The 24,433-nt window shown below is 41.5% G+C and overlaps 1 protein-coding gene across 1 annotated transcript; it reads left to right on the forward strand.

Annotated features, from left to right (window-relative positions):
- The first annotated feature begins 855 nt into the window (after positions 1 to 855).
- Positions 856 to 10,406, forward strand: LOC308282602 (butyrophilin subfamily 3 member A2-like). Its single transcript, XM_080722989.1, has 7 exons — positions 856 to 987; positions 3,412 to 3,513; positions 4,002 to 4,346; positions 5,082 to 5,104; positions 5,718 to 5,757; positions 6,763 to 6,898; positions 8,599 to 10,406. The coding sequence occupies exons 2-7, from the start codon at positions 3,420 to 3,422 to the stop codon at positions 8,618 to 8,620; spliced, it is 660 nt and encodes a 219-aa protein (XP_080579115.1). The 5' UTR covers positions 856 to 987; positions 3,412 to 3,419; the 3' UTR covers positions 8,621 to 10,406.
- The last annotated feature ends 14,027 nt before the right edge of the window (positions 10,407 to 24,433 follow it).

Consider the following 24,433-nt stretch of genomic DNA (forward strand, 5'->3'; position numbering starts at 1 on the left):
TTTTCTGGTAGGCTATTCCTGGCTGCCCTTGGTTCACCCCAGCGACAGCGTTACATGACTCACGCATCTCTGACTGAGTGACGATATGCTTGCCTGGTTCCAGCCCAGAGACCCCAAGTAGTAACTGCTGCAACCTGCGGGAAGGCGTCTGCGAGACCTGGGTCTGCAAACAGGTCTGCACTGCAGACCTGTTTGCAGACCCAGCACTGCAGACCCAGGTCAACCTCTCTACTGCTCCCAGTGGCAGCCTTAGCTCCAGGCGGAGCCGCTCGATTGTCCACGACATTGCAAGCGGCGCGAAGGCCAGCGGACCTTGGTCCTGCTCTTCGCCCCCGAGCGCCGCAGGCGCGAGTGGCCGCGAAGAGCGGGCCAGGGCCGCGCGGCCGGCGGAGCGCCGCGCGAGTTACGAAGCCGTGGTGAATGCAATCGTTCTATTTATGCCCAGGCCGTAAGGCCTGGGCAAGCCCACGATAAACGCCCTGTCCAAGTGACTACAATGTCTGCACAGTCACCGCACTAGGGGGCAGTCAAGTAGTATGGGGTCTGCAAACCCGTGTCTTCAGACCCACGTCTGCAGACATGCTGCATGCAGACTTCCCGCAGGCTGCAGCGGTTAGCTTCTCAGAGACCCCGCCCAGTCGAGAAGTCTGAAATCAGGCTAACGATATGCAGAGAAGGTGACGCCACTTCTGCGTTGCCATGGCAGCTACGTTGCCTCGGGGCTCGGGTTCTTGCAAAAAGGGAGTCCCCTGTGGAAGGACCTATCAAGACTCCTTCTGGTCACCACGCGTTCACGATGGCCAATGACAGCTTGGTTTTTCTCCACCCTTTAAATGTGTGTTCATCTGTTCACTTGTGAGTGAGTGTGTTGCGCTGCTAGTGCATGCAACAACATTAGGCTACTGTCGTGCTGCTGCGTCTATATGCTGTACTTCAATCAATGGAAACCGTAAACTCTATGCACATTTATTCAACATATTAATATCAGTAAGTGACTTTAGCCCTTCTTTGTATTTTTTCTTCAGATATTTTATTGAAAAGTAGCCTAGGCTAGATGTGTAGATTATATTCCTAGTTGGTCAGTGTGTTCTTTTAAGTCTGGGATTTTAAATTGAATAGCTTTAGTCCTTGGACAACTGAATTTGAATCAGATTAACATAGCAGCAGGAGTTTTAATTATCCAGAGACTCCAAATTCCAGATAGCCTATGTAGCTCACTTATTCAGGCAGGGTTCCGATTCCGAAAGGGAAGTGCGTCGCGCGCAGTGTTGTATGGTATAAACCCGTTATATATTACATAGGCCTAGCTATTATTACTACGACAAATGACGCTGCGTTCATTACAATGAACGTGTTTTTTACGGAGATGAAATGGCTCACTCTCTCTTGTTCCTGTATCGGTGTGTTTTTGACCAGTACACTGAGCCAAATGATGCGGGGCTGCGCATTAAAGCGGCAGAAGAGGGGGCTGTCGGATGAGTATGACTGACACATGCACAAAAAGAACAGATTTACAAGCCATCAACACTCTGCGATGGTACATTGTTAGCTTGTATATCTGTTCATTTTAAGCATGCGCCATCGCGCAAAGTTATGGGGTCTGTCTGGTAACGGTCTACGCAGGTCAATGACGCGCCCGGGTATTTCCTCCGGAGCTGAGCAGAGGATCTGGGTCTGGGAAGCTTTAAATCCCTTGATCACCCAAAGTTCCAAACCCACGTTGAACAAGGATCTGACATGGAGTCGAAGAATGACTCGAATCTCACACACAGCACTTTTTATTTGTCAGCCCGTTTGGTGAGAACAGATTACCACAGTCCACAGTGGCAAAAAGAAGCCTTCGTGCCCCTGCGTGCACTAACGAAACCAGCCAGCCAGCCTGTTCACACAGTAGCCCTGAACATGACGGTCGCTGGCTCGCTGCGTCATGGGTCAGGATGTACCTGCGTTGGTGGAGGCGAATTCAAAAGCCCCTACAAACTACACAAACATTCAAATTTCACAAACAAAGTGATTTATAAAGTTGCAACCCGTTCTAAATCTTGTCCGGCATTGTATAATTACTGGTTGGCATTGTGTTCTTTAATAAGAAGCCTTTTTATCCGATATTCTGCTGTTTTCCCATGTATTTCCGGACCCATTTGTGCAAGGCCACGCCCACATGTTGTTGGTGCGCATGGGGAACACCAGGAAATGCATGGGAAAACATTACACGATTGGATAAAAAGTCTTCTTATTAAAGAACACAATACAATGCCGGCCTAGATTTAGAACGGGTTGTGACTTTATAAAGCACTTTGTTTGTGAAATTTGAATGTTTGTGTAGTTTGTAGGGGCTTTTGAATTCGCCACGACCAACGCAGGTGAATCCTCATCCATGACGGTCGTACGTCATGTTATCAGCGACCTTCATGTTTCAGGGTCCCTGGGAAAACCGTGGTCACGTCAGGGCTATACAGGTGCCTACTCGCACGCATGCATAGGCTTACTAGTATATAGTCCCGCAACAGATTGTGCCATTTGATTAATATTAGCCTACAGCCTACTAGTAGTTAATACAGGTCTATATCTATGGTTATCCGTCAAAGGCAAGCTCTGTGCGGCTGCCCTCCTCCATTGTAAACTTTGTGCCGGCAGCATCTGCTATTATTATCCAGTCTGTCTGTGTGAAGGATTCAACTGGCATCTAAAACTTTATAGTCTACTTTTGTTGTACAACTGGGTCGCGCATCTAAGATCTAAATTAGCCAATCTATCTACCAGTGATTTGTACTGTCATGAAACTGTACGTCTTTCCTATGTGCAACCTTCTAATAAATTCTTCAATCAATCAATCTACAGCTCACAGTACGTTTGAGCTTGTAGATCGTCTATTTAATGTGTTTAGTTCTACAGTTTGGTTGATTTTGAGATGTTTTTAACCTCATATTAGAAATGATTTGAAGGCTGTTATAGTTTAGTATTATTTATGTATTGTTTTTATTGTGAAAATATTTATTATTATTATTACACTTATTATTATTGTTGTTGTTTCTTTTCTTCTTTTTTTCTTAAAAGGGGGTGGGAGCGGGTAAAGTGCAATGTGTAAAATGGGCATTAGTTAAAGTGAGCAATAGAATCCAGCCCCTCTGAGAGGCGTCCCTCCTTTTGCTCGTACAGTTCCCATTACTGTTATATTCAAGTACAGTACTTTAGTACAATATTGTACTACTCATACATTAATTTCAAGTTTCTTTCTTTCTTTCTTTCTTTCTTTCTTTCTTTCTTTCTTAGAGGGTCATTAGTGATAGGAAAGACAAGGGACTTTCTTTGACATCCTCGAATTGCTGTAACCATGTGCTTTTATTGCTTTTTCTAGTAAATCAAATCAATTTCTTTCACTCTTCCTTCCTTCCATCCTTCCTTCCTTAGGTGTGAAGATGGCGTACCCATGTAGGACCTACGCTAAGAGACTACTCATACGCTACTCAAGACTACTCATTCCAGTTCTGTGTGTGTTCTGCTGCATTGGAGGTAAACATAAGGGAGCTCCATGTATTCACCTTTTTCCTGGCCATGTGCACCGTTTCCGTTCTAATGTTGGGGGGTAGGGGGGTGGGGGAGCCCTGGGAGGGGAGCCCTATATCAAGGGCTTTCCTGTATGCCAGTTTGCCATCCATGTCTTCGACTTTGGTCTTGTTTTTTCTGTAAAGTCGCTTATTACTAAATTGTAGTTGCTTATTTGGACTTACTTTCTAGTGTTGGTTTTGCATGTTAAGGACCCTCAGATTAATATTTAAATGTATATGTCCGCGGAACCTTATCCGAAAAATGTTGTGCCGGAGAACCTTATTCAAAATATCTGCTATTTTCAATGTTCTCTCTGTCTACCGAGCAATCATTGTATCCTACTCGCAGCTATAGTCATGAAGTGTAGGGTCGCGGGTACAAGCGGACGAGATAATGTTAATTTAAGTATATTGAAGCTAGAGAGTGTTTAAAGTGTTATCCTATGTTAACAGGGGATTGTCTGCTAGTGACAACATCTGTGGGAGATGATGCTGTTCTACCGTGTGAAGTTGATCCCACCATACATCCCACCTTTGACCCTGACCTCGCTGTATACTGGACCAGACTGGATCTACCACTTAATCAGTATGTTCATTTCCTGAGGGATGGAAAAGACATAGTTGATCATAAGTGTTCTTCCTACGAGGGAAGAACGTCCCTCTTCATGGATGAAGTGAAGAAAGGCAACGTGTCCCTCAAACTCTCCAGAGTGAATTCATCTGATGAAGGAAACTACACATGCTACCTTCCTGAATTTCAGGAGTACCTTGCCACCGATCAACTCATTGTTGTTCAAGGTAGGCAATACATTTTTGTATTGAGATTGGCCGGGTTTCCCAAAGCGATTTTAGCCCATCGTAGCTCACGCATGGTTGTAGAGACCAAGCCCCGACCCTCATGTTCTCGGGTTTACCGGTACATGGGTTTGGGCAGAGCGACTTATTTAGCCCCCTACAACTACACCATCATTCAGATTTCACAAACAAAGTGCTTAATAAAGTCTCACACCTGTCTAAATACGGTACGGCATTCTATAATTACCTCTTACCTGTATACTCCTTGTTCTTTAATAAGAAACCTTTTTATACAATCGCTGTCTGTTTATCTCAATGGGGTTGGTGCGCATGGAGAAAACCAGGAAATACATGGGAAAACAGAAAGCGATAAAAAGAACACGGAGAATACGGGTAATTATAGAACGCCGTACCATATTTAGACAGGAGTGAGCCTTTATTAAGCACTTTGTGAAATCTGAATGTTGGTGTAGTTGTAGGGGGCTAATTAAGTCGCTCTGCCCAAACCCATGTAAACACAGGAACATTACAGTGGGGACTTGGTCTCTACGACCATGCGTGAGCTACGATGGGCTAAAATCGCTTTGGGAAACCTGCTCTCTATTTATATATTACCTCTATGGTTATAACAGTATCCGTATCATGTGCATGGTTGAAGTGACATGGTTTAGAAAGAAATTAGCAGTATAAGCAGTGGTACAAAAGCTTATGAGCTTGTCTTCTTGCCCATTCCTGCAGGACGTGACGTCACAACTTCTAAGGTGTGTTAAATTCACTTTCATTAATGTGTTATTTGTGTTTAGGCTGCTCTCCATTCATGGAATTTAGGAAGTATGATACAACAAGATTATTACTAATGTTATGTACAGTGTTGCACTGGTGATTCAATGTTTGGGTGTACGGCACGCTCATCTAGTGACATCACACACACGCAATGCGGTGTTCCTGCTCATGCACATACATGTTCTCGCGACCCACGACGCGACTGCATAAGACGTTTAGTCTTTGACTACTTTACAAGAAGTAGGATACTGTAGCCAGCACCAGTACTATCTGTTGCCAAGATGCCCCATTTATATGTATGTCAGGCACTTCACACTTAAGCTACTTGCACGTGACGTCATTAAAATTGCGTCCTCTCAATTGAATTGAACATTGAATCACCAATGCAACACTGCTGATATGGTCCTCATTTTGGTACGATAACATCCTCCACTATTATCTGAGGGCTTTTCACTAGTTGGAGCTTTGCTATGCATGGCATTTAACCGCAATAGTTGAAGGCCGTCAACTATAGGCTTTAGTATAAAGCCAAGTTGACGGTCCTGCATCTTTCACAAGTTGTCTGTTTGTCTTTCTGCTGCAATACCACAGGCACCTGTGGACGGACAAGACGAACACGTTGAAGAAACGAGTGAGTGTAAAGATTAGAAAGATACATAATGTATTCACTCTTGATTACTACCGTAGCTTCTATAGTAACTTGCTGAGTGTTACTGCAACACTCTCACTTCTACAACTGCTGTATTAACATAAAGCATTTATTGTGTGTGTGTGTGTGTGTGTGTGTGTGTGTGTGTGTGTGTGTGTGTGTGTGCGTGTGCGTGTGTGTGTGCCTGTGTATTTGCTGCTTTGTTGCTTTTTAACTCTGACCTTTCCTTCCTCGGCTGCCCAGAAAAACAGAGGGATTAAAGTAAGAGATCAATCTGCAATGTTTCTGTCGTCTTCGCCTGTCTTTTCTGCCTGATCAGGTGTGCTTCCTCTCATCATTTCTTTGGCTGTGGGTGCTCAGCTATGGTCAACACTAGTGGTAGACAGAGTACACTTACTTACTACTTACTAACCCTAACCCTATTGTGCATTAAGTAAATCTAGTATATCTGTACTTTAGTATTATTATTCTTTTGATAATAATTACCTTCACTCCACTCCATTTCAAAGTCAAATATTGTACTTCATACATTTCTATGAAGCTCACTGTGAGCTTATAATAGATTGTCTACTGTATTTTCAGTATTATTGATATTTTTTAAAACAGTGAGTAGCCTGCTCCTGTACTTACTCAAGTACAAATTTTAGTAACTACATATACTTTAAAACAACTACTACTGGGGTACTTTGTCCACCAATGGTCAACACTAAACTTAAAAACGTGTGTGTGTGTGTGTGTGTGTGTGTGTGTGTGTGTGTGTGTGTGTGTGTGTGTGTGTGTGTGTGTGTGTGTGTAGTGAGTGAATGTGAAGGTTTCAGTAACTGTGTGTACTTGTGTATCATACATTGAGTGGTAAAACATAACTGGTTTATAATAGCTACATTATTGATTATTGAGTTGTGTAAGGAGGATGAATGACTGAACCGTTGATCTTCATCTTTCACTTCTCTCTTCCCTCCTATTCATCTGTCATTCTGTTTTCTCCAGCTGGACAATTTCCATGGTGGGGTGGGCTCATCATCATCATCGTCATAATCATCATTATCAGTATCAGTGGCCTGATTCATAAGAAGAGACAAACCCTGTTGGACTTTTGTACACATTCCATCGGGGGTTATCACAGGTACAGAATCTTTGATGTTTGAATTCATGTCAAAGTACCCTTTTTTTAGAGGTGTTCACACCGTCTCCTAAGAGTCACTTTGTCCGTTCCTGACTAAGTGGCGCTGTTGCGTCACACACACACACACACACACACACACACACACACACACACACTAGAGCTGGGATCGGGCTGAACTTTTAAGTCCGAACCCGAATGTGACCGACAGATTTCTGTCCGACCCGAATCAACGTCCTACCATTAATCATTTAAATGCGTCCCAGCGCTTTTACCCCTCTTTTCTTTTTCTTTGAGGAAGCCACTGATTTAGACTGACTAGCAAACTTGTTCTAATGTGCTTAATAGGAATATTAAGCCACACTGATGGCTTGTGAAAGTGTTTAAAATAGTACTCCTATTATTATTATTATTATTATTATTATTATTATTATTAAATAATGTAAATAATAACGTGCACTGCACGTCTGGTCTGACTGCAGTGACTCGCTCATCCTGCAATTTGTCTGGAAAATAGCCGATCTGCAAGCTCACAACACTCCCTGATGACGAATTTCAAGCCAGGATTTACTTGGGTGATGTGTGTGTTGGATGGACGAGGCTTGCACAGTGCACTGCACATAAACTTCCAATGCAAGGGACAGTAGTGGGGAACACGGCGCCAACAAGCTGAGAGCTCACAACAACACGTTTACCTTAGAGCATACATGGGCAACTGGCGGCCCGGGGGCCACATGCGGCCCCCACCTTCACTTAATGCGGCCCGCAGGTTGATACCGGAATACTGATATATTATTGATTTCAGCTGTTTAAATTCCAAACATGACCTGCTTTAATTCTGTCAGTCTATATTAGTAGCTTAATGACTAGTATAGTAGTATTAAAATGTATTTTCTTATGTCCAATGTATTTGTATTCAAGTTCATAAAGTTTACATGAGTATATAATTAAATGTTACATTTCAGGATTCCAATTAAAAAATAACAAAAAGTTATTCAGGATTCCAATTCAAAAGAAGCAAAAAATAGCCGATCTACAAATTCAAAACGCAGCGCGATGCGTTTTGAATCTGCTTGTGGATCTGCTATTTTTTGCTTCTTTTTGTATGAGATACTAGAATGACAAAGTTGGACGTAGCAATATGCAATGTGGCCCTCTGGAGTGAAGGTCGAAATATAGTGGCCCTCGCCATCATCAAAGTTGCCCACCCCTGCCTTAGAGTTATGTCTCCGACTCCGTGCCTGCCTGCAGCATTAGCGCAAGCAGACACACACATTGCCACACACACACAGGAGTTGTGCGCTGCCTACCCATGACATGATGATGTCATAGGTAGGCTATATCAACAATATGTCCAACCCGAATCGACGTCCGACAATTAATTATTATGAAAATGCGTCCGTTTGGAGCCCTAACCCGGGGGTTCCGACAGGTCCCACAGGTTTTCGGTCGGGTATCCCAGCTTTAATACACACACACACACACACACACACACACACACACACACACACACACACACACACAGACACACACACACACACACACACACACACACACACACACACACACACACACACACACCCCACTGCTCACTTCAAACTTGGTTTGATTTTTTGTATCAATCAATAAGCACACGATAGTAAACAGTCCTATACAATCTCTCGTTCTTTCTCTCCTTCTCTGTCTCTCTATCTTCTGTCCAGGCCTACGAATGGAATCGCCTAATCGAGTGTCCTAATCCCCTTGCTGTACAGCGGTCATCTTGGTGTTTTGCTATTATCTCAAATGATTTGAATTTGTGTAGCCTATCAATGCTGTATGTTCATGGCGTGTTTGTTGTTAAGTGAAAGTCAAAGTTTGCTGTATAGCCCGCTTAAAGGCTATGTATTATAGTGGTTCTACAAGCCAAGTCAGTTGTTGCCTAAAGCTTCTATCAGAGTCCAGGGTGAAGAGCTATTCACTTCACTGCGGTGTAGTTTTCTAGCTATCACCTAAAAATACATAACAACGCCTAGGTGATAGCTAGGAAACTACAACGCGGTGAAGTGAATAGCTCTTCACCCTGGACTCTTTCCACCACTGCCTAATTGTGTATCAAAACTACCTGCATCTGAGCATGATGACAAGGAGCACAAACATCAAACACTCCCCACTGAACCCGTTTTTATTTATTTTACTAAATCAATATTGCATTTTTTTATGAAGACTTGGCACTATGTTTGCGGGCATTGGTTGTAAATTAGGTGACATTAACCACTTGAACCCAAGCATCCCTATTCTGGGTGGAACATACCGAAAATGGCCAATCTACAAGCACACAATGTGTCAAGTTCACAACACTTAGAATGTGTAGATCAGCTATTTTCGGGATTAGGGCTCCAGTGTAGAGGGGGGGTAAAGGGCAGACCAAAATACAGAACCAACTTTGGTCCAGTTTACCAAGTATAGAAGAAGGTGTTAAACATTCAAGTATTTTGAGAGACATGTCTTTTCAAATGTGTCAAAAAGTCATATTTCATTGAAGTTGTGATTAGTGGTGGACAGTAACTAAGTACTTACTTAGGTACTGTACTTTTCTTTTTGTCTTTTTGCTTTCTGTCTGAAAGTACTTCGGAATTAGTACTTGTGAATTATTGAATATTTACTTGAGTATATACTTTATCCACCACTGGTTGTGATTTTAAAATGGTTTGTTTGGCTAACATTGTAATTAAGCTGTGATATTGTTGCTTCCAGGAGAAAAGAGAACACTAGACTGTACTGTATGGTGGCAGTGACTCCAGAGGTAGCACCTCGGGCATTGGTCTCTAGCAATCAGAGGATCCTATCTGCTCATTCAAGCTTCACTTTTCCCCTGTGCAAACTCGCTAGAGCTGCAACTGCTCCCCTATGTGGTCACTCTGAGCAGCGCACTACTGGGTCAGTACAGAGAACAACAAATGGCTTAAGAACAATATACTTATGGACTCTGGACAACAGGTGCATTTCTGCAAATAGACCCCATGGCCAGTCATTTGATCAATATAAGTAGGAAAATGAGCCTATATGTTATTTAGTCTGGAGTTGCCCTTTACGAGTTTAGGGCAGTGGACTGGTACAGTACGTGTTACTGAGTGTAAGCTATAGCAAAAGAATAGCTTGGGTGTACAGAGCTGTGGGTCACATTAGTGTACAGGGTTACTGTGATTCCTCTTGCGAATCCTCCTGTATTATGTTACTACTCTCAACCTTGGGAACTCCCTCCCTTATCCCCCAATTCGGGGGCTGCTCTCCATTCCGACATGCTGCCATTCAGACATGCTGCCATTCAGACATTGACTTCTAATTGTCGGAGTGGCGGCACTTCCATCTTTGAAACACATGCTAGGTTGAGAATATTTAAATATAATATGTTCATTTGTCTTATTTTGTATGATAAAAGTAATATAATACTATTTATTTGCATGTACTTTTATATTGTGTTTCATTAACTGCTCACCAGAATGTATGTATTATAGAAAGTGAATAAATGGCTGCTTATTTGAAGACTTGGGCAAATTCTTTCAATACACAACACAGGCTAATTCACATCGCTACAATATACTAAAGGTGCACAGTAATATCTTCTACATCCTGCAAGGATTCACTAATTAAGGTGTTCAGTTTGTATCGAGAAAAAAAAAAAAAAAAAACATAGGATGACTCCTGAAAACCTGAAATGGTTTTAGATGATGTCGGCTAAACTGGGACGATTATGTATATGGCCAGGAACCTAATGTTACACCTTAATAACAGACAAGAAAATATTTCCAGTATAATACAATAATTAGATAACCTTCATAAGGGGTTCTGTGGTCTAATAATGCATATCAAACTTGAAAAAAGTTGAGGTGTGCCCATGTGCGGACCTCACTTCTCACCCTTAGGCGTTAGTGTGTATATTTTAGTTTGACCGTCCTACTGTATGGACATATCCATACTACAGTTATCATGATTTCTGTCTGAATTAGAACAGTAATGTATTAGGCCAATATGTATGAGCTTACTGAGAACTGAGAACAAACAAAAACACAATTCAACCAAATGTATATATATTTTTATTTATTTAACAATTAAAACACAAAACTAAATATATAAAAAAAAAGAAATAAAAAAGAGCAGGGAAACCACAAAAAGGAGCTCTACCTACATATAACACAACAAACTGTCAGAAATAAAAAGGATACATGAGATAGACTTATAGGCCTACCGTATAGAAAATACATTCTGTGTGTGTACAGAGGAAGAGAGGGGAAACCTGTTAATTGGGGCAGGCTGATGAATTGCTAAATCATAAACCATGATTTATTAAGAATGAAAATAGATCTACTGTAACCAAACAGATAACAGTAAGAAAAACTGATTGGGACACTTACTGCCTACATTAAATAAGGAAATGCAAAAATAAATGAGGAACCAAAATGCTACGGAAGAGAAAGAACATTGGAGGCACTGGCCAGATCTCATGTGTTGTGCATTTTGAAACTATTATTATATTATATTATTAGTTGCTCTTTGTCTCTGTCTCTCTCTCTGTGTCTCACTCTGTCTCTTCTCTCTCTCTCTCTCACTCTCTCTCTCTCTCTCTCTCTCTCTCTCTCTCTCTCTCTCTCTCTCTCTCTATCTCTCTTATTAAGACTTTCTAAGTGTGCACCCTAGCCTGACACTCAGCCTGAATTGACATTTCGTTTCACTTCAAAACAAAAAATGTAAAGGGGTGTGGCTAGCGATTCAGGGTCTGGAACTAGGCTATGTGCACCCACTATTTGTGTACTTTTGTGTAATGAATTTGTGTTATGAATATATTTTATTCTACTGTATGTTCTTTGTATGTTTTTTCGTGGTTGCAGCAGGGGGGTAAACCTAAGCCAAATTTCCATCCTGGACAATAAAGTTGACCGTAACCTGTCCTTGATCTTTGCACTCACCCATTTGTTCAGCATGGTGGTCTTGCAGTTCATTGAAGTCTGGAAAATACCATAAAACATTTGTTTACAAAAAGCTGAACACAACAGAGCAGGATTATGTTATTTTACAACAGGGTGTCATTTGCGGCATCAGAGATTCTAACCTGAATATGTATGCCTAATAATGACTTTGACTCATTCTTGTCTTGTTATCCATCAATGATAAAACTGTTAATAACCAGTAAGACTCCCTAATCGGGAGATAAGCGACCGTTGGTCGCTTATCTCCACAAATAGGCCAAAAGTTTGTTTTACCAATTATTACACTCTATGTGAACATTTACATCAACAAATCCCAAGTACTATGCAGAACGACCCATTTCAAGTTTTTAATGTACAACAATATTTAGAAAATAGGTCTACAAGCTGACAGTCCTCGTCCCTTATATTCCCATAGGTTATATGGAGATCTCAGTGTTTGTCAGTCCTTGTTCATTTATGCCCATATATGGACATCTCTATATCTACTGTAACAGTCCTTGTCCCTTTATGCCCATATATGGAGATCTCTTAACTGTAAGTCCTTGTCCCTTTTATGCCCATATATGGATATTCCTGATGTCATCAGTATATGAACATATATGGGCTTTCTGATATGCCCATATATGGAGATCTCTTAACTGTAAGCCCTTGTCCCTTTTATGCCCATATATGGATATCCCTGATGTCATCCGTATATGCCCATATATGGGCTTTCTAATATGCCCATATATGGAGATCTCTGTATCTCCATATATGGGTATAAAAGGATACTTCAGGTCTGACATCAGGTTTGTTTATATTGGGTTGCTAGGTTTGACATCACAAACTCTATGGGCCATCTGACCTAGAAATCTATATTTGGGCATAGATGACTCATCGTGACCTCATCACACGTCGACCGCACGTGTGACGTGCGGTCGACCGCACGTGTGACCGACGGACGGCCGGTGGAGGTTTTCATACTAAACTGCGACCTTACGGTCGCAACTAAAACTGCACTCTGTCAAGGTGCCAACTTGCGGCTTGTGCACAAGTAGGCCATACATGGCCTACTTGTGTGCCAGCAGAGCGCGCCATGAGGTGCACTCACCACTGGCGATGCCAGTGACATCACCATTGGCATCACCAAGAATGCTGGTCCCTCATTGGCTGTTAATAATGATGTTGCCAGAAATGTTGGTCCCTGATTGGGCTACAGACTTAAACACACACAGCTACCTACCTACCTAACTACAGTACATGTGCAGCAGAACGCAGTACTTGCACGCTCTGCTGACGCAAGTAAATACAACAGTTATTTAAAACAAATAATAAAATGAGTACAGGACAGAAGTACCAGCGACACTATTCTCCTGATACAAGTGCTACTGCTTATATTACATGGTACTGCTGATACAACTGCTTATATTACTGGTACTCACCAGAGAAACTGGGTTCAGAAAAGGTTGGGCATGGAGAATCTGTAATGACACCAGGGTTAAAGGTCCGCATTTCATAAAGATGTGTTACAATCAGGACACTGAGGTTTGCACTGGTTTTGTCCGGTGTCCAATCCCATTCAATGAGTTTACATTTCCTCTGACATATCAGTAGGTGGAGATCTCTGATTGTCTGGTTACGCAAAACCAGTTAGGCCTATAACATGCCCTCCTTGATCTCATGTCATCTCTAACATATTATGTCTCTCTCCCAAAAAAGAAGGTCCATGCCTGTCTAAAATCGTGAAAACATTTCTTTGGCTGTCCATACACCGGCCTGATTGCAATATAAAAGTAAGTAACATTGCCAAGCCATAAGGCCCATAGGGAAGGAGCCCATCTCCTGTTTCTATAGCGTGAGGCAGCTTGATGTATAAGTACACCCTGGAATTGATGCTAGGATGTTGCAGGGACTTACCCCCAATCCAATCCTTGATGCTGAGTGCAAAGCAGGGAGGCACTGCAGTCTTTGGTATGACCCGGCCAGGGATCGAACCCCGACTTCCCCTTGCACATATTGATCATGTGGCAGATCCAGCCTGGACCAGTATACAGCAAGGTCAGTAGCATCAGTGGTAGGATCAACCTCACATGGAAGAACAGCATCATCTCCAACAGATGTTTTTCACTAGCAGACAATTCCCTGGAGGAAGTAAGAAAAGATGATAATGAGTTGAGATAAAAAAAAAAAATCATCCCCAGATGTACATTCTGGTGTTACAGCAGAACCAAACCAAACCCCACATTGTTGTAGCGGTCATACTTGACCAGTTAGGAGTTGAGTGTCTTATGTAGGAACATCTCTACACATTGCCAGAACCTGGAACCTTCTATTTCTGACCATCCAGCTATGGGTGTACAACATGGTGCCCCAGCAAGCACGGTCAGAAACTGGACCAATCAGACCTCTCGATTGAGGCCAGATCAAGTCAAACCATGACTAGTCAGATTCTGATTTCAACCAACATAAATACTGCACATGAAAACGGACGTCCTGGATTAATCAGAGAGGGTCCGATCGAGACCAGATAAATATCACCAGTAGGCTAAGACTCCCTAATCGGGAGATAAGCGACCGTCAGGTCGCTGCCTGATTTTAGGGCAAAATGTGTAGGAGCAGTGTCCAAAAATGTGGTTCAAAAAATCGGCCTGATGGTGGCGCTATATGGGACATCCATATTGATGAGATGAGTGTAGATATAGTGTGTACCGATTTGCGTCATTTTAGGGCAAAATCTGTAGGAGCAGTGTCCAAAAATGTGTTTGAAAAAATCGGCCTGATGGTGGCGCTATATGGGACAGATCCATGTTGATGACATGAGTGTAGACATAGTGTGTACCGATTTGTGTGATTTTAGGGCAAAATCTGTAGGAGCAGTGTCCAAAAATGTGGTTCAAAAAATCGTATATGTTATTATCATGAATTGGTTTAAACTGTGTATTTCTTGTTTGCTGCACTGTTTGTCCAGTTTAAGTGTTTGAGTGATTAATGTTTAATGGACCACAATACAATGGAAACAAACTTTGTTGTGTGTCTCAGCCATTTGTAGTTTTAAACCTGCCGTAGGCCTACTTCTAAAAAGGGCAATATAGTATTCAATCAATCAATCAATCAATCAATCAATCAATCAATCAAAAGTAAGTAAGTATTCATTCATGAGTCTGGAGGATCTGACAATGTAATTTCGTTTAGACTACAAGACACAGAATGTATGATAACTTAAACTTAAAATCTGTCTGGGGTGTTCAGAAAAGAGTAGACCCAAAATGATTTTGGAAGTGAAGTATCCCTTTAATATTTGTCTGTTGCTGGCCATCCTGGGTGGACAATAATGTTCAGTAAAATAAGCAGTTTAATTGAATAAAAACAATCATAATCATAGGTCATTAAGGTCAACAACAGCTGTTTAATTCCACAAATGTCTAATCAAGTGTCTGAATAGTTACATGTTTTGAACACATGGGGGCGATATTAGACAAATAATGTAATCTAATGTCACACAGGAGCAGAAGATTGTCAAAGGTTGACTATTTAGACACATGCTTGTTATCTTGTGTTATGTTGTTAGGTTATGTATGTTATTTAGAGATGATCTGTGGAATTTAAACTTGGAGGTTGAGGAGGATTGATCAACCTGGGATTGATTGACTAACCTATAGTTATAATACTCTATAGTTGTAGTTATAATAACACATTAATTTAATTTACCTCCAGTGTAGCAGAGCAAATACAGAAGTGAAATCAGAAGAAGACTTGAGGAATGTATCTGATCATGTGGGTACACATCTTCATGTCTAAAAACAATAAGAAAAAGAAAGCTTAGTTCCACACATCAATATGAGTTGAACACATAGCATCCCGATTCGGATTGGCCAGAAGATGTGTATTTGCATATAATTACACACCTGTATGTAGTGACCGGTTCAGAATGAATACACACAATAAAGACTTTAAAATTAGTATTTAATCAAACTAAGCTAAACCTAAAAACAAAATAGATTCTAATATAACTTAAACTTTGAGGGAATGTAAAACATACAGTATGTGTTGTCTGTGGATATATGCATCTAGCTTGAGGCAACATGTTTAACCAGCTCTGTGTGTGTGTGTGTGTGTGTGTGTGTGTGTGTGTGTGTGTGTGTGTGTGTGTGTGTGTGTGTGTGTGTGTGTGTGTGTGTGTGTGTGTGTGTGTGTGTGCAGGCAGGCGGGTGTGTGTGCAGGCGGGCTGGGGGGGGACAGTATCTCTGTAGCCATTAAACGAAACAGGTTTCTTACATTGATGCTCCTACATCATGCAAGCACCAGTTAAAGTTACTTTCCATCCCTCATATACTGTGTGCACAGTGCACATCCCATAACCCACACACTGCACATCATTTTGGAGCTCATATCTTTGAACGGGTACGGGCTAGTATATCTAATGCATCAGATGTTGTTGGATGAAGAGTCCAGGGAAGTGTCTGTATCAGAGATAGATTTGATCCCAGCCTAGAGTTAATTAAACACTACACTAACCACTCCTACATACCATCTCAGAGCTAGCTAGGTCATAGGTGCAGACATATGTTTTATATTTGGCAGCAAGAACAACTTGGGATGCCCAAAAAGGAGACAAAGGCATGATTTACACTGCCAGCCAAATTCAGCATGAATCAGATCTGTGTCACATCAAGATTGGAATCAGATTTGCTTAAATGAGTCTAAATGCAGACAGGTCACATGCAGGTCACTTGAAATCTGATTTCTAGAAACCACATCCAGAGGTGGTTTCAAAAGATGTGTCTGAATGCACTAACCTGATCTAACGAGCCAAGTAACATAATATGAAACTGTCCAAAATGTCACTTGCAGCATGACCTGAGCGCCACTGATGTCATTACAGAGTGCGAGAATTGCATTTTGAGGGTGTTATGAAAATAAAACAATAGTTCAGCATAAGTTTTACTTGTCTCCTAGCACTTTGGGGGGATGTCTCATTACATGAGAAATGTACAGGAACAATTAAGGCAATATATGAAGACATATCTCACTGCATGGCAGAAAATGGGTTCAGAAGGTCCTATCTGCAAAGTCAGAGGAAAATTAAAGTTTTGAAAAAACACAAAGAGAGAAAAGTCCTGAGGCCAACGTTGTTAGACTTGTTACCACGATAACCAAAGCAGATATGTCGACACAGGGCGGCTTTGGGTTGATGTTGTTAACATCAGTCTAAACACACAGATCAGATCTGTGTCACTTGCAAATGCAGTGTGAAGAGTCGGGCCAAAAGATCGGATTTGAGAAAGAAATCAGATTTAGGCTAGATTTGACTGCAGTCTAAATCCAGCCAAAAGGGCTGGGAAAGTATTGTGCTGTATAATTGGCAGCCGCCACCACATAATGGCGGAGACGCTGTAACTATCCATAGAGTAGGTTACTGAGTGGTATGCTTTTCATGTATCAAAAATGTAACCTTACTGCACCTTCAATTTGTGTGTCCTTGGTACGCTCCCCATGAGGACATGCACCTTGTTAAAAACACAGGACGGAGTGTGCCGTTATCAAACATATAATTTTCCGAATGTCTGTCTGTCTGTCTGAGTGAGTGAGTGTCTGTCTGAGTGAGTGTCTGTCACAGCGTTTCTCCTCAGTGGCTGGAGCAATTGATCTGAAATCGCATCACCATTAGCATATGAACACACCTGACATAACTGTGAAGCCCGTTTGTCACTTTCACAAATCATATGCTGTATATTAGCATTTTTATGGTGCATCTATATCTATTCTGCATCTAGCATGAGGCAACATGTTTAACCAGCTCTCTCTCTGTGTGTGTGTGTGTGTGTGTGTGTGTGTGTGTGTGTGTGTGTGTGTGTGTGTGTGTGTGTGTGTGTGTGTGTGTGTGTGTGTGTGTGTGTGCAGGCGGGTGGGCGGGGGGGTTGTTGGTTGTCTGGCCCTGTTACAGATTTTGTCCAAAAATCATGCAGATCGGTACACAGTATCTCTGTAGCCATTAAACGAAACGGGTATTTCTTACATTGATGCTCCTACCGGTACCTATTATCATGCAAGCACCAGTTAAAGTTACTTTCCATCCCTCATATACTGTGTGCACAGTGCACATCCCATAACCCACACACTGCACATCATTTCGGAGCTCATATCTTTGAACGGGTAAGGGCTAGTTATTGTTATTAACACAAGGCATTCAAATGGACATCAGATCCATTTGAAGATGTGCAGGAAAACAAACTGGCTGTAGGCCTACCATAATTTATTTCACCTTATGATTGTTTTGGGAAAGATTTACTTTTAATTTCATGAAGATTTTACATCATAAAATGTGGGGTTGTTGGAATGGGCTGAAACCAGCATGCCGAGCCACCAGGTCAACCCAAAAAGGATGTTGTTGTTGCATGGACTGTATAGTTATTAGTTAATTAACATTGTGTACAGTAGCAAAAATGACTGTCATGATGTTCATTGTTTCGGTGCTGTATAGGCCTATGTGTTGATTACATCTTTTAGATGAGGCGTTAAATTGGAGGGCTTTGGGCCTATATCATTGTTTGAGTGTTGGATCTCAAAGAGTGAAATAATCAACTGTCATAGCAGAATGGGATGGCAGAAATTACGTAATTATATGTAACAATTTAGATTTTTACAGTTAAATCAAGTACAGTATAGGCAGGCACAACTAGTAATAACACTTAAACTGTTAGCAACATCAAACTGTCTCTATTTGTCCAGTACATGTAGTAGTATCCATCTGAAGTCCTAAAGCTCCATATCTCCCATGGCCAAAGGGGGATTCACAAAGTACTTCTTAAATTTATATTTCTGCAATGTTCCTAAGCCCAACATGGGATTCATGAGAGTGTCAACCAGTTATATAATTTCTAGAATTAGTATTAGTGATTAATAACTACCACAACATTGAAGGTGTGTCATGTTCCAGTTGTGCATCCTTAGCCTAATTCTTATTTAGACAAAATGTTGGGCACATAAACATTTAGTTTGAGGTTTAGCACTACTGTGAAAAAGTAATCAACAAATTATACTAAATAAATTGGCAAACATTGACCAAATTCTCAAATCATCAGAAAGAGGCAAAGATTTTGAAAATAGCGGAACTTCAAGTTTGTAGGAGCTTGTAGATTGGCTATTTTCATCATATTCATCTGTGGAAATGAGTCAATACATGTAATGCCTCAAGTCCTACAATTCAAGTGCTTGTCAGGGTGGGGGGTCCCCAGTTCAAATGTGATAATTTGGGGGGTTAAGACCTGAAAAGGTTGAGAACCACTGGGCTACATAATGAGAACATTCAGCTAAGAAGAAGAATGATGAATCAAACTGTGGAAATGTCGGCAAGAGCAAGAGCATTTTAATTAAGTGTGACCATACGCACCGTCGTTGTGAATGAATCCCTGTCTGTTTATCGGGCCTGGCCCCACATGCTCTGTAGTGTGTAGAGAGGTCGAGCCTAGAGAGCGGAGACGTCCTCAGTGTTTGCCCTAGCCTCGGAGAAAGGAGGAGAACTATTACTGCCAGTACTATAAATAGAGTGCAAGATCAGCCTCAAGCTCAATCCAGAGAAAACATAAGTAATGCATTTAACACGGAGGACAAAACAATTGGCACTGTCAACGGGACGGCGATGAAGGTGGCGGAGGACTTCAACTATCTCGGTGCGTGGACTGCTTTGACTTCTGTCAACTGAAGGGCACTAATAGGCTAGCCTGGAATGCCATGCATCTGATATGGGAGGTGTCCTCAAGAGGCAGCTGTTCATAGCTACAGTTGAGTCATTACCACTGTATGGGGCTGAGACAAGAACGCTCAAAACACAGCAGGAAAAGGCCCTGGACGGCGTTTAAACAAGAATGCCACGAATGGTACTTGGAGTCACATGGCCAGACACAGACCACATCAGACATTTGAGCCTCCCATTGGTCACAATGACAAGGGGTGAGAGACAGAAGGATGAGTCTGGCTGGGCTGTGTCAGGCACCCAGGAACTGGTGGCAAACAAACTGACACTGTGGGAGCCAACTCAAAGCACAGCTAGGAGGGTAAAACACATACGTAGACACACTGCATCATCAACAGACCCAGATGCTAGACAGAAGGGTGTGGATGGCAGCAATTCAGGAGTCCTGAGTAGGGATGGAGGAATGGAGCTCGAAACAAGGGTCCGCTACAATAAGCTTTGGGCTTATCAAGCTTGTTATCGAGCATAGCGGCCCATGACGTCATGTTTAAACAATCAAGACAAGAGGTGACCAAGACATTATTACAGTGCTATTCATAATATAAGCCATTTAACACTTCTTCTTCTTCTTTCGTGTATCATCATCCTTGATGATTGGTTGACGACATTTTATTTCACAAGATTTCTTGTTACTTAGGGGAGGCCATGGGGCTGGCTGTCGTCTTCTCCACTTATTGCACACTAATGAATGATTGTTTTAATGATATGTAATGTTAATATTTGTAACTTTTGTCAGTTGTCATCTACATAGATGATGGTCAGCCACAAACTTAGTCACAACAACTGGCCAATAAAAAAAGATACCAGTTCTGTTCAGAATTAGTTGTCTCACGTCTTTCCACAAAATATTAGAACATAATCGCATTGCATCAGTGTTTGCTCCAGCCGCTCCACTTTGTGTGTACTGTATGTACATCTCTATCCGTATGTCCCTTTTCTGATTGGACATCATGTGGGTCTATACATCATCATCACTCTTTCTCAGGGCCCACTGTTTCCTTATAGTGCCCAGTCTTTTCAAGTGCCCACTCTGCTGTGAATAGAAATGTTTGAGATTAGACAGCTATGTATGTCTGTTTGCTCTCATAGCAGACATGTCCAAAGTCCAGCCTGGGGGCCAAGCCTGGCCCAAGGGCAGATTTTCCTAAATAGTATTATTTATGGCCCAACAGTAGCCTATAGTCATGTGAAATTCATATTGACGTTTCCAAGTGTTTTAGAATTAATTACTGGACAGATCTGTTTTCTCAATATATGAATAAGGATTCCTACTGCTTGCTCCTGTTGTTGTTTCAAACCTTTTCTCCCCTGGTTACATTTAGTTAGACTGCCATTTGAACAAAAGACAGTATATTGGTCTGTAAATATACTAACAATGCTGTGCAAAAGTGTGCATGCATCTGATTAAAAGTACAATTAAATACAGAATTGTTTTGGTCATGTTCACAGCACAAGTATGTTTACATTTGGCTACACTGCAAACAAAATTGCACTGTAAAAAATAAAAAATAAATAATACATTAAATAGTTGTAATGCGATGCATTTGTATTTGACTGTTATGGTGTAAATAAAAGGTAGCCTACAGTTTGCCACACGGTGCAGTCAGTTCATACTACATGTTTGTTTTCATATTGCCCCCCTTTGAAAATAGTTTTGTCTTCGAGTGTACACGCATCTGTACCCAAATGGACCCTTATCGAATGAAATGTTCTAATCCACTGATTCTGGGGGTCCTTGACATGAAAATGTTTGAGCACCACTGTTACACTATAATCCATGGCACTCATAATGTAGCACAGCGCAATAGGAGGTGAAAGGTTTTTGTTGTACATTATTAGTTGCAGGTAGCCTGTTTGGTAACTGAAACAGTGGGCACCTGGTATTTCTATGGTATTTCTCTGAACACTGGGCACCTCTGGGCCACGTAATCTGGAACACTGGGCACCTTTTGGTGAGAACAGTGGGCACCGGAGGGGCAGAGTAATCCCGAACACTGACTGTCAGCACCTTTCATAAATATTAGCGAGGCAAATCATTTGAAAATAAATGGTTACATTGTAGGGTTAGGGAAGAATTAAAGAGTAAATGTGCTTTGGAAAATTGTCGTTATTAAGAGTAAAGTAAATAATATAATAGGCTACTTCAGTACTTGGTCAATGAGCTAAGAAAAGCAAATTGTCATGTCACAATATTTACACAATCTGAATCTGCATATAATGACATGATTTCCAAAAGTCCTAATTGCTGTACGGTAGTTCTTTCAATGTATTTGAATGGAAATGGAATTGTTGAAAGGCGTTTACCCGGGAAGTGTGCGGGATAGTAGACAATTTGCTTTAAAGAAGGATGTTCATTGAGCTTATGCTATGTATGCTAGCGTTATTTGGGTCATGTCACTCGTAGTAGTCTATTTTAACATGGAAGCACACTGTAATGTAACTTTGCCCTTTGTGTACATAACAAAACAATGAATACATACCGGTATCTGTACTCATCATTTCCCTCTAGCAGCAGTTATGAAGCCACTGGAATAGTGTGGTGGGTTTTACCTGAATAAACACACTGCATTCAATGCATTCAGGTGTTCTCACTGCTTGTTTTGGTAGACACCCCAAAATGTCCATGTCTACCGAAACAAACATTGAAAACACCCAAATAAAATGTGAGGCTCAGGACATTTTGTTTCTGCAGGTAAAGATCACCACTACTCCAGTGGCTGACCTGTATAGAGCTAGTTTTGGTCTTTGTTGTTAGTTTGGCAATGTTCAACCTGGCATTAAACCTCACTGGGTAACATGCATAAAGTGAATGGCAAATCGAGTGGCAAAGGGGGACTGCCCCATGGTTAGACCTCCCTTTGGGTAGACGGTTTAGGGTTAGGTTTAGGCATAGTTTTACTGAGTTTAGGGGTAGGTTTAGGCAGTTTTACTGAGGTTAGGGTTAAGGTTAGGTTTAGGTGGTCTAACCAAAGGGAGGTCAAACCAATGACATGTTGAAAGTGAATAAATGATACATGATCTCTTTGTGTTATCTTTAAAATCTCAAATGGCAACAGCATGGCATATTTTATTGAAACCGTTTTTGTAGGTCTGAGCCGTTTCCAGATAGCAACAGCTAGTGTAGACGCAGCAAGGAGGAGCATAGCTCTAGAATGTCTGTGATCTTAAATACATTTCATGTATTTCAAATACATAGCCATAGATCGGTCCTTTCCGCACCGCGGAAACGTGAGCCGCCGCGGCTGAACGCCCGGTAAAATGAGCCCCCGTCCAATACCGCTGCCTTTCCGCGACCGGTTAGCAGACTGGCCTTCATGGGATAAATAACTGTTATCCGCGCTGCTATTCACCCAATAATGAATTTCTAAGACTTGGAGTCAAATATTGTCCTCTAGGTTCATATCCCTATGAGATATGTTCTGGTAGAAAACGTGTGTTAAGTCAAATATCTCCACTTTTCCACGCGCTTCACACGGATGACATTCTTTCTGGGCGAGGGGCCTGGAATGAGTGCAGGACTGAATATATCAAAACTTCCTTTGGAAAGCACAAATGTATGGCACACACAATAGTGATTAATTATCCCACACCAATCGCAACCCACCTGTCAGTTGTGTGGCCCATATACGTTTGTGCTTCCCAAACACGTGTCTTCTCAAAGGAGGTTTTCATATGTTCAGTTCAGCAGCCATTTCAGGTCCGGCCCAGCCACTGACAGAATGTTGTCCATGGTCATGGATAGGACAGATCTATGTCTGTGTATTTGGAATACATAAAAATGTATAAGATCACATACATTCTAGGCCCAGGCTGGCAGGCTCAGCAGTCAGCGCGTCTGGGTTTACCAGGCAAGGGGAGCCCCAGACTGCAGTAGAACTGCAGGGGCTCCCGTGCTGGAGCTAGAAACGCTTGGTTTTATACAAGCAGTTTAGAGCACTGAGGTAAGAGGTTATGGTTAGGTATAGTTTTATCTGAGGTTAGGGTTAAGGGGTTAGGCATAGTCTTATCTGTGGTTAGGGATAGGTTTAGGGTTAGTTCAACCCCAAAATGATTTTTTTTCTTTTTCCAATGAATATTATTAAGTTCAATAAAACAAAATAAAAATGTTTTTGTCGCATGCCTAAGCCTATCATTTGATGGAGACTCTTTGTAGGCCCATTGATTCCGGATGGTAAATGTATTATAATAAAGTTATTGGCTTAGGAATGCGGGGAAAAAAAAGAAAACAAAATATATATATATCATAAACTCCAGTCTCCATGGGGTGAGTAATCGATAGAAAAATGTCATTTTGGGTGAACTACTCCTTTAACATGGCCAATGACCAAATGACAAAACAATTTACCTGCTGGGCTGGCCTGGGAGACATGCAACTACTAGTTAGGCCAGACTTGTATGCTACATAATGAATGGAGCTAAGTACCTTTAAACACATTGGAAAAACATTGGCAAGAAAAATGCTTTTTGTTTAAACTATTTTAAATCGTTTTGGGAAACTGCTGCTATATATTTCTCCCCAAAACCAATAGACTGCAACACCCTGAAAGATTGATGCTATTAGTTAAAATAATAATAATAATAAAATAATAATAATAACATTTGATAAATAAAGCTTCATATCATATGAAACCTCGAAGGTTGCTTCCATAGAGTTGGTTGCTTCAGCTTTACAGACAGGTCGTTTTCCAGAAATGAGCAGGACCATCACCACCGAGGGTGGGGGGTTCACTATTGAGTGTGGCCCGGAACAGTCAGAGTATGGAAAATAAAAGATGACAAGTGGGCAGTGAAGCGCTATATACGTACGGGTATGAGAGGAAGCAAAGTTATACTGCATGG

The sequence above is a fragment of the Nannobrachium achirus genome, assembly GCF_963921795.1.
Source record: "Nannobrachium achirus genome assembly, chromosome: 1".
Taxonomy (NCBI): Eukaryota; Metazoa; Chordata; class Actinopteri; order Myctophiformes; family Myctophidae; genus Nannobrachium; species Nannobrachium achirus.

Bases quoted from the DNA above. Each gene is read 5' to 3' on its own strand.
- LOC308282602 (XM_080722989.1), top strand. From the start codon at position 3,420: ATGGCGTACCCATGTAGGACCTACGCTAAGAGACTACTCATACGCTAC. The intron at 3,514-4,001 runs GTAAACATAAGG...CTATGTTAACAG, and splicing joins TGTGTTCTGCTGCATTGGAG to GGGATTGTCTGCTAGTGACA. The intron at 6,899-8,598 runs GTACAGAATCTT...TCTTCTGTCCAG, and splicing joins TCCATCGGGGGTTATCACAG to GCCTACGAATGGAATCGCCT.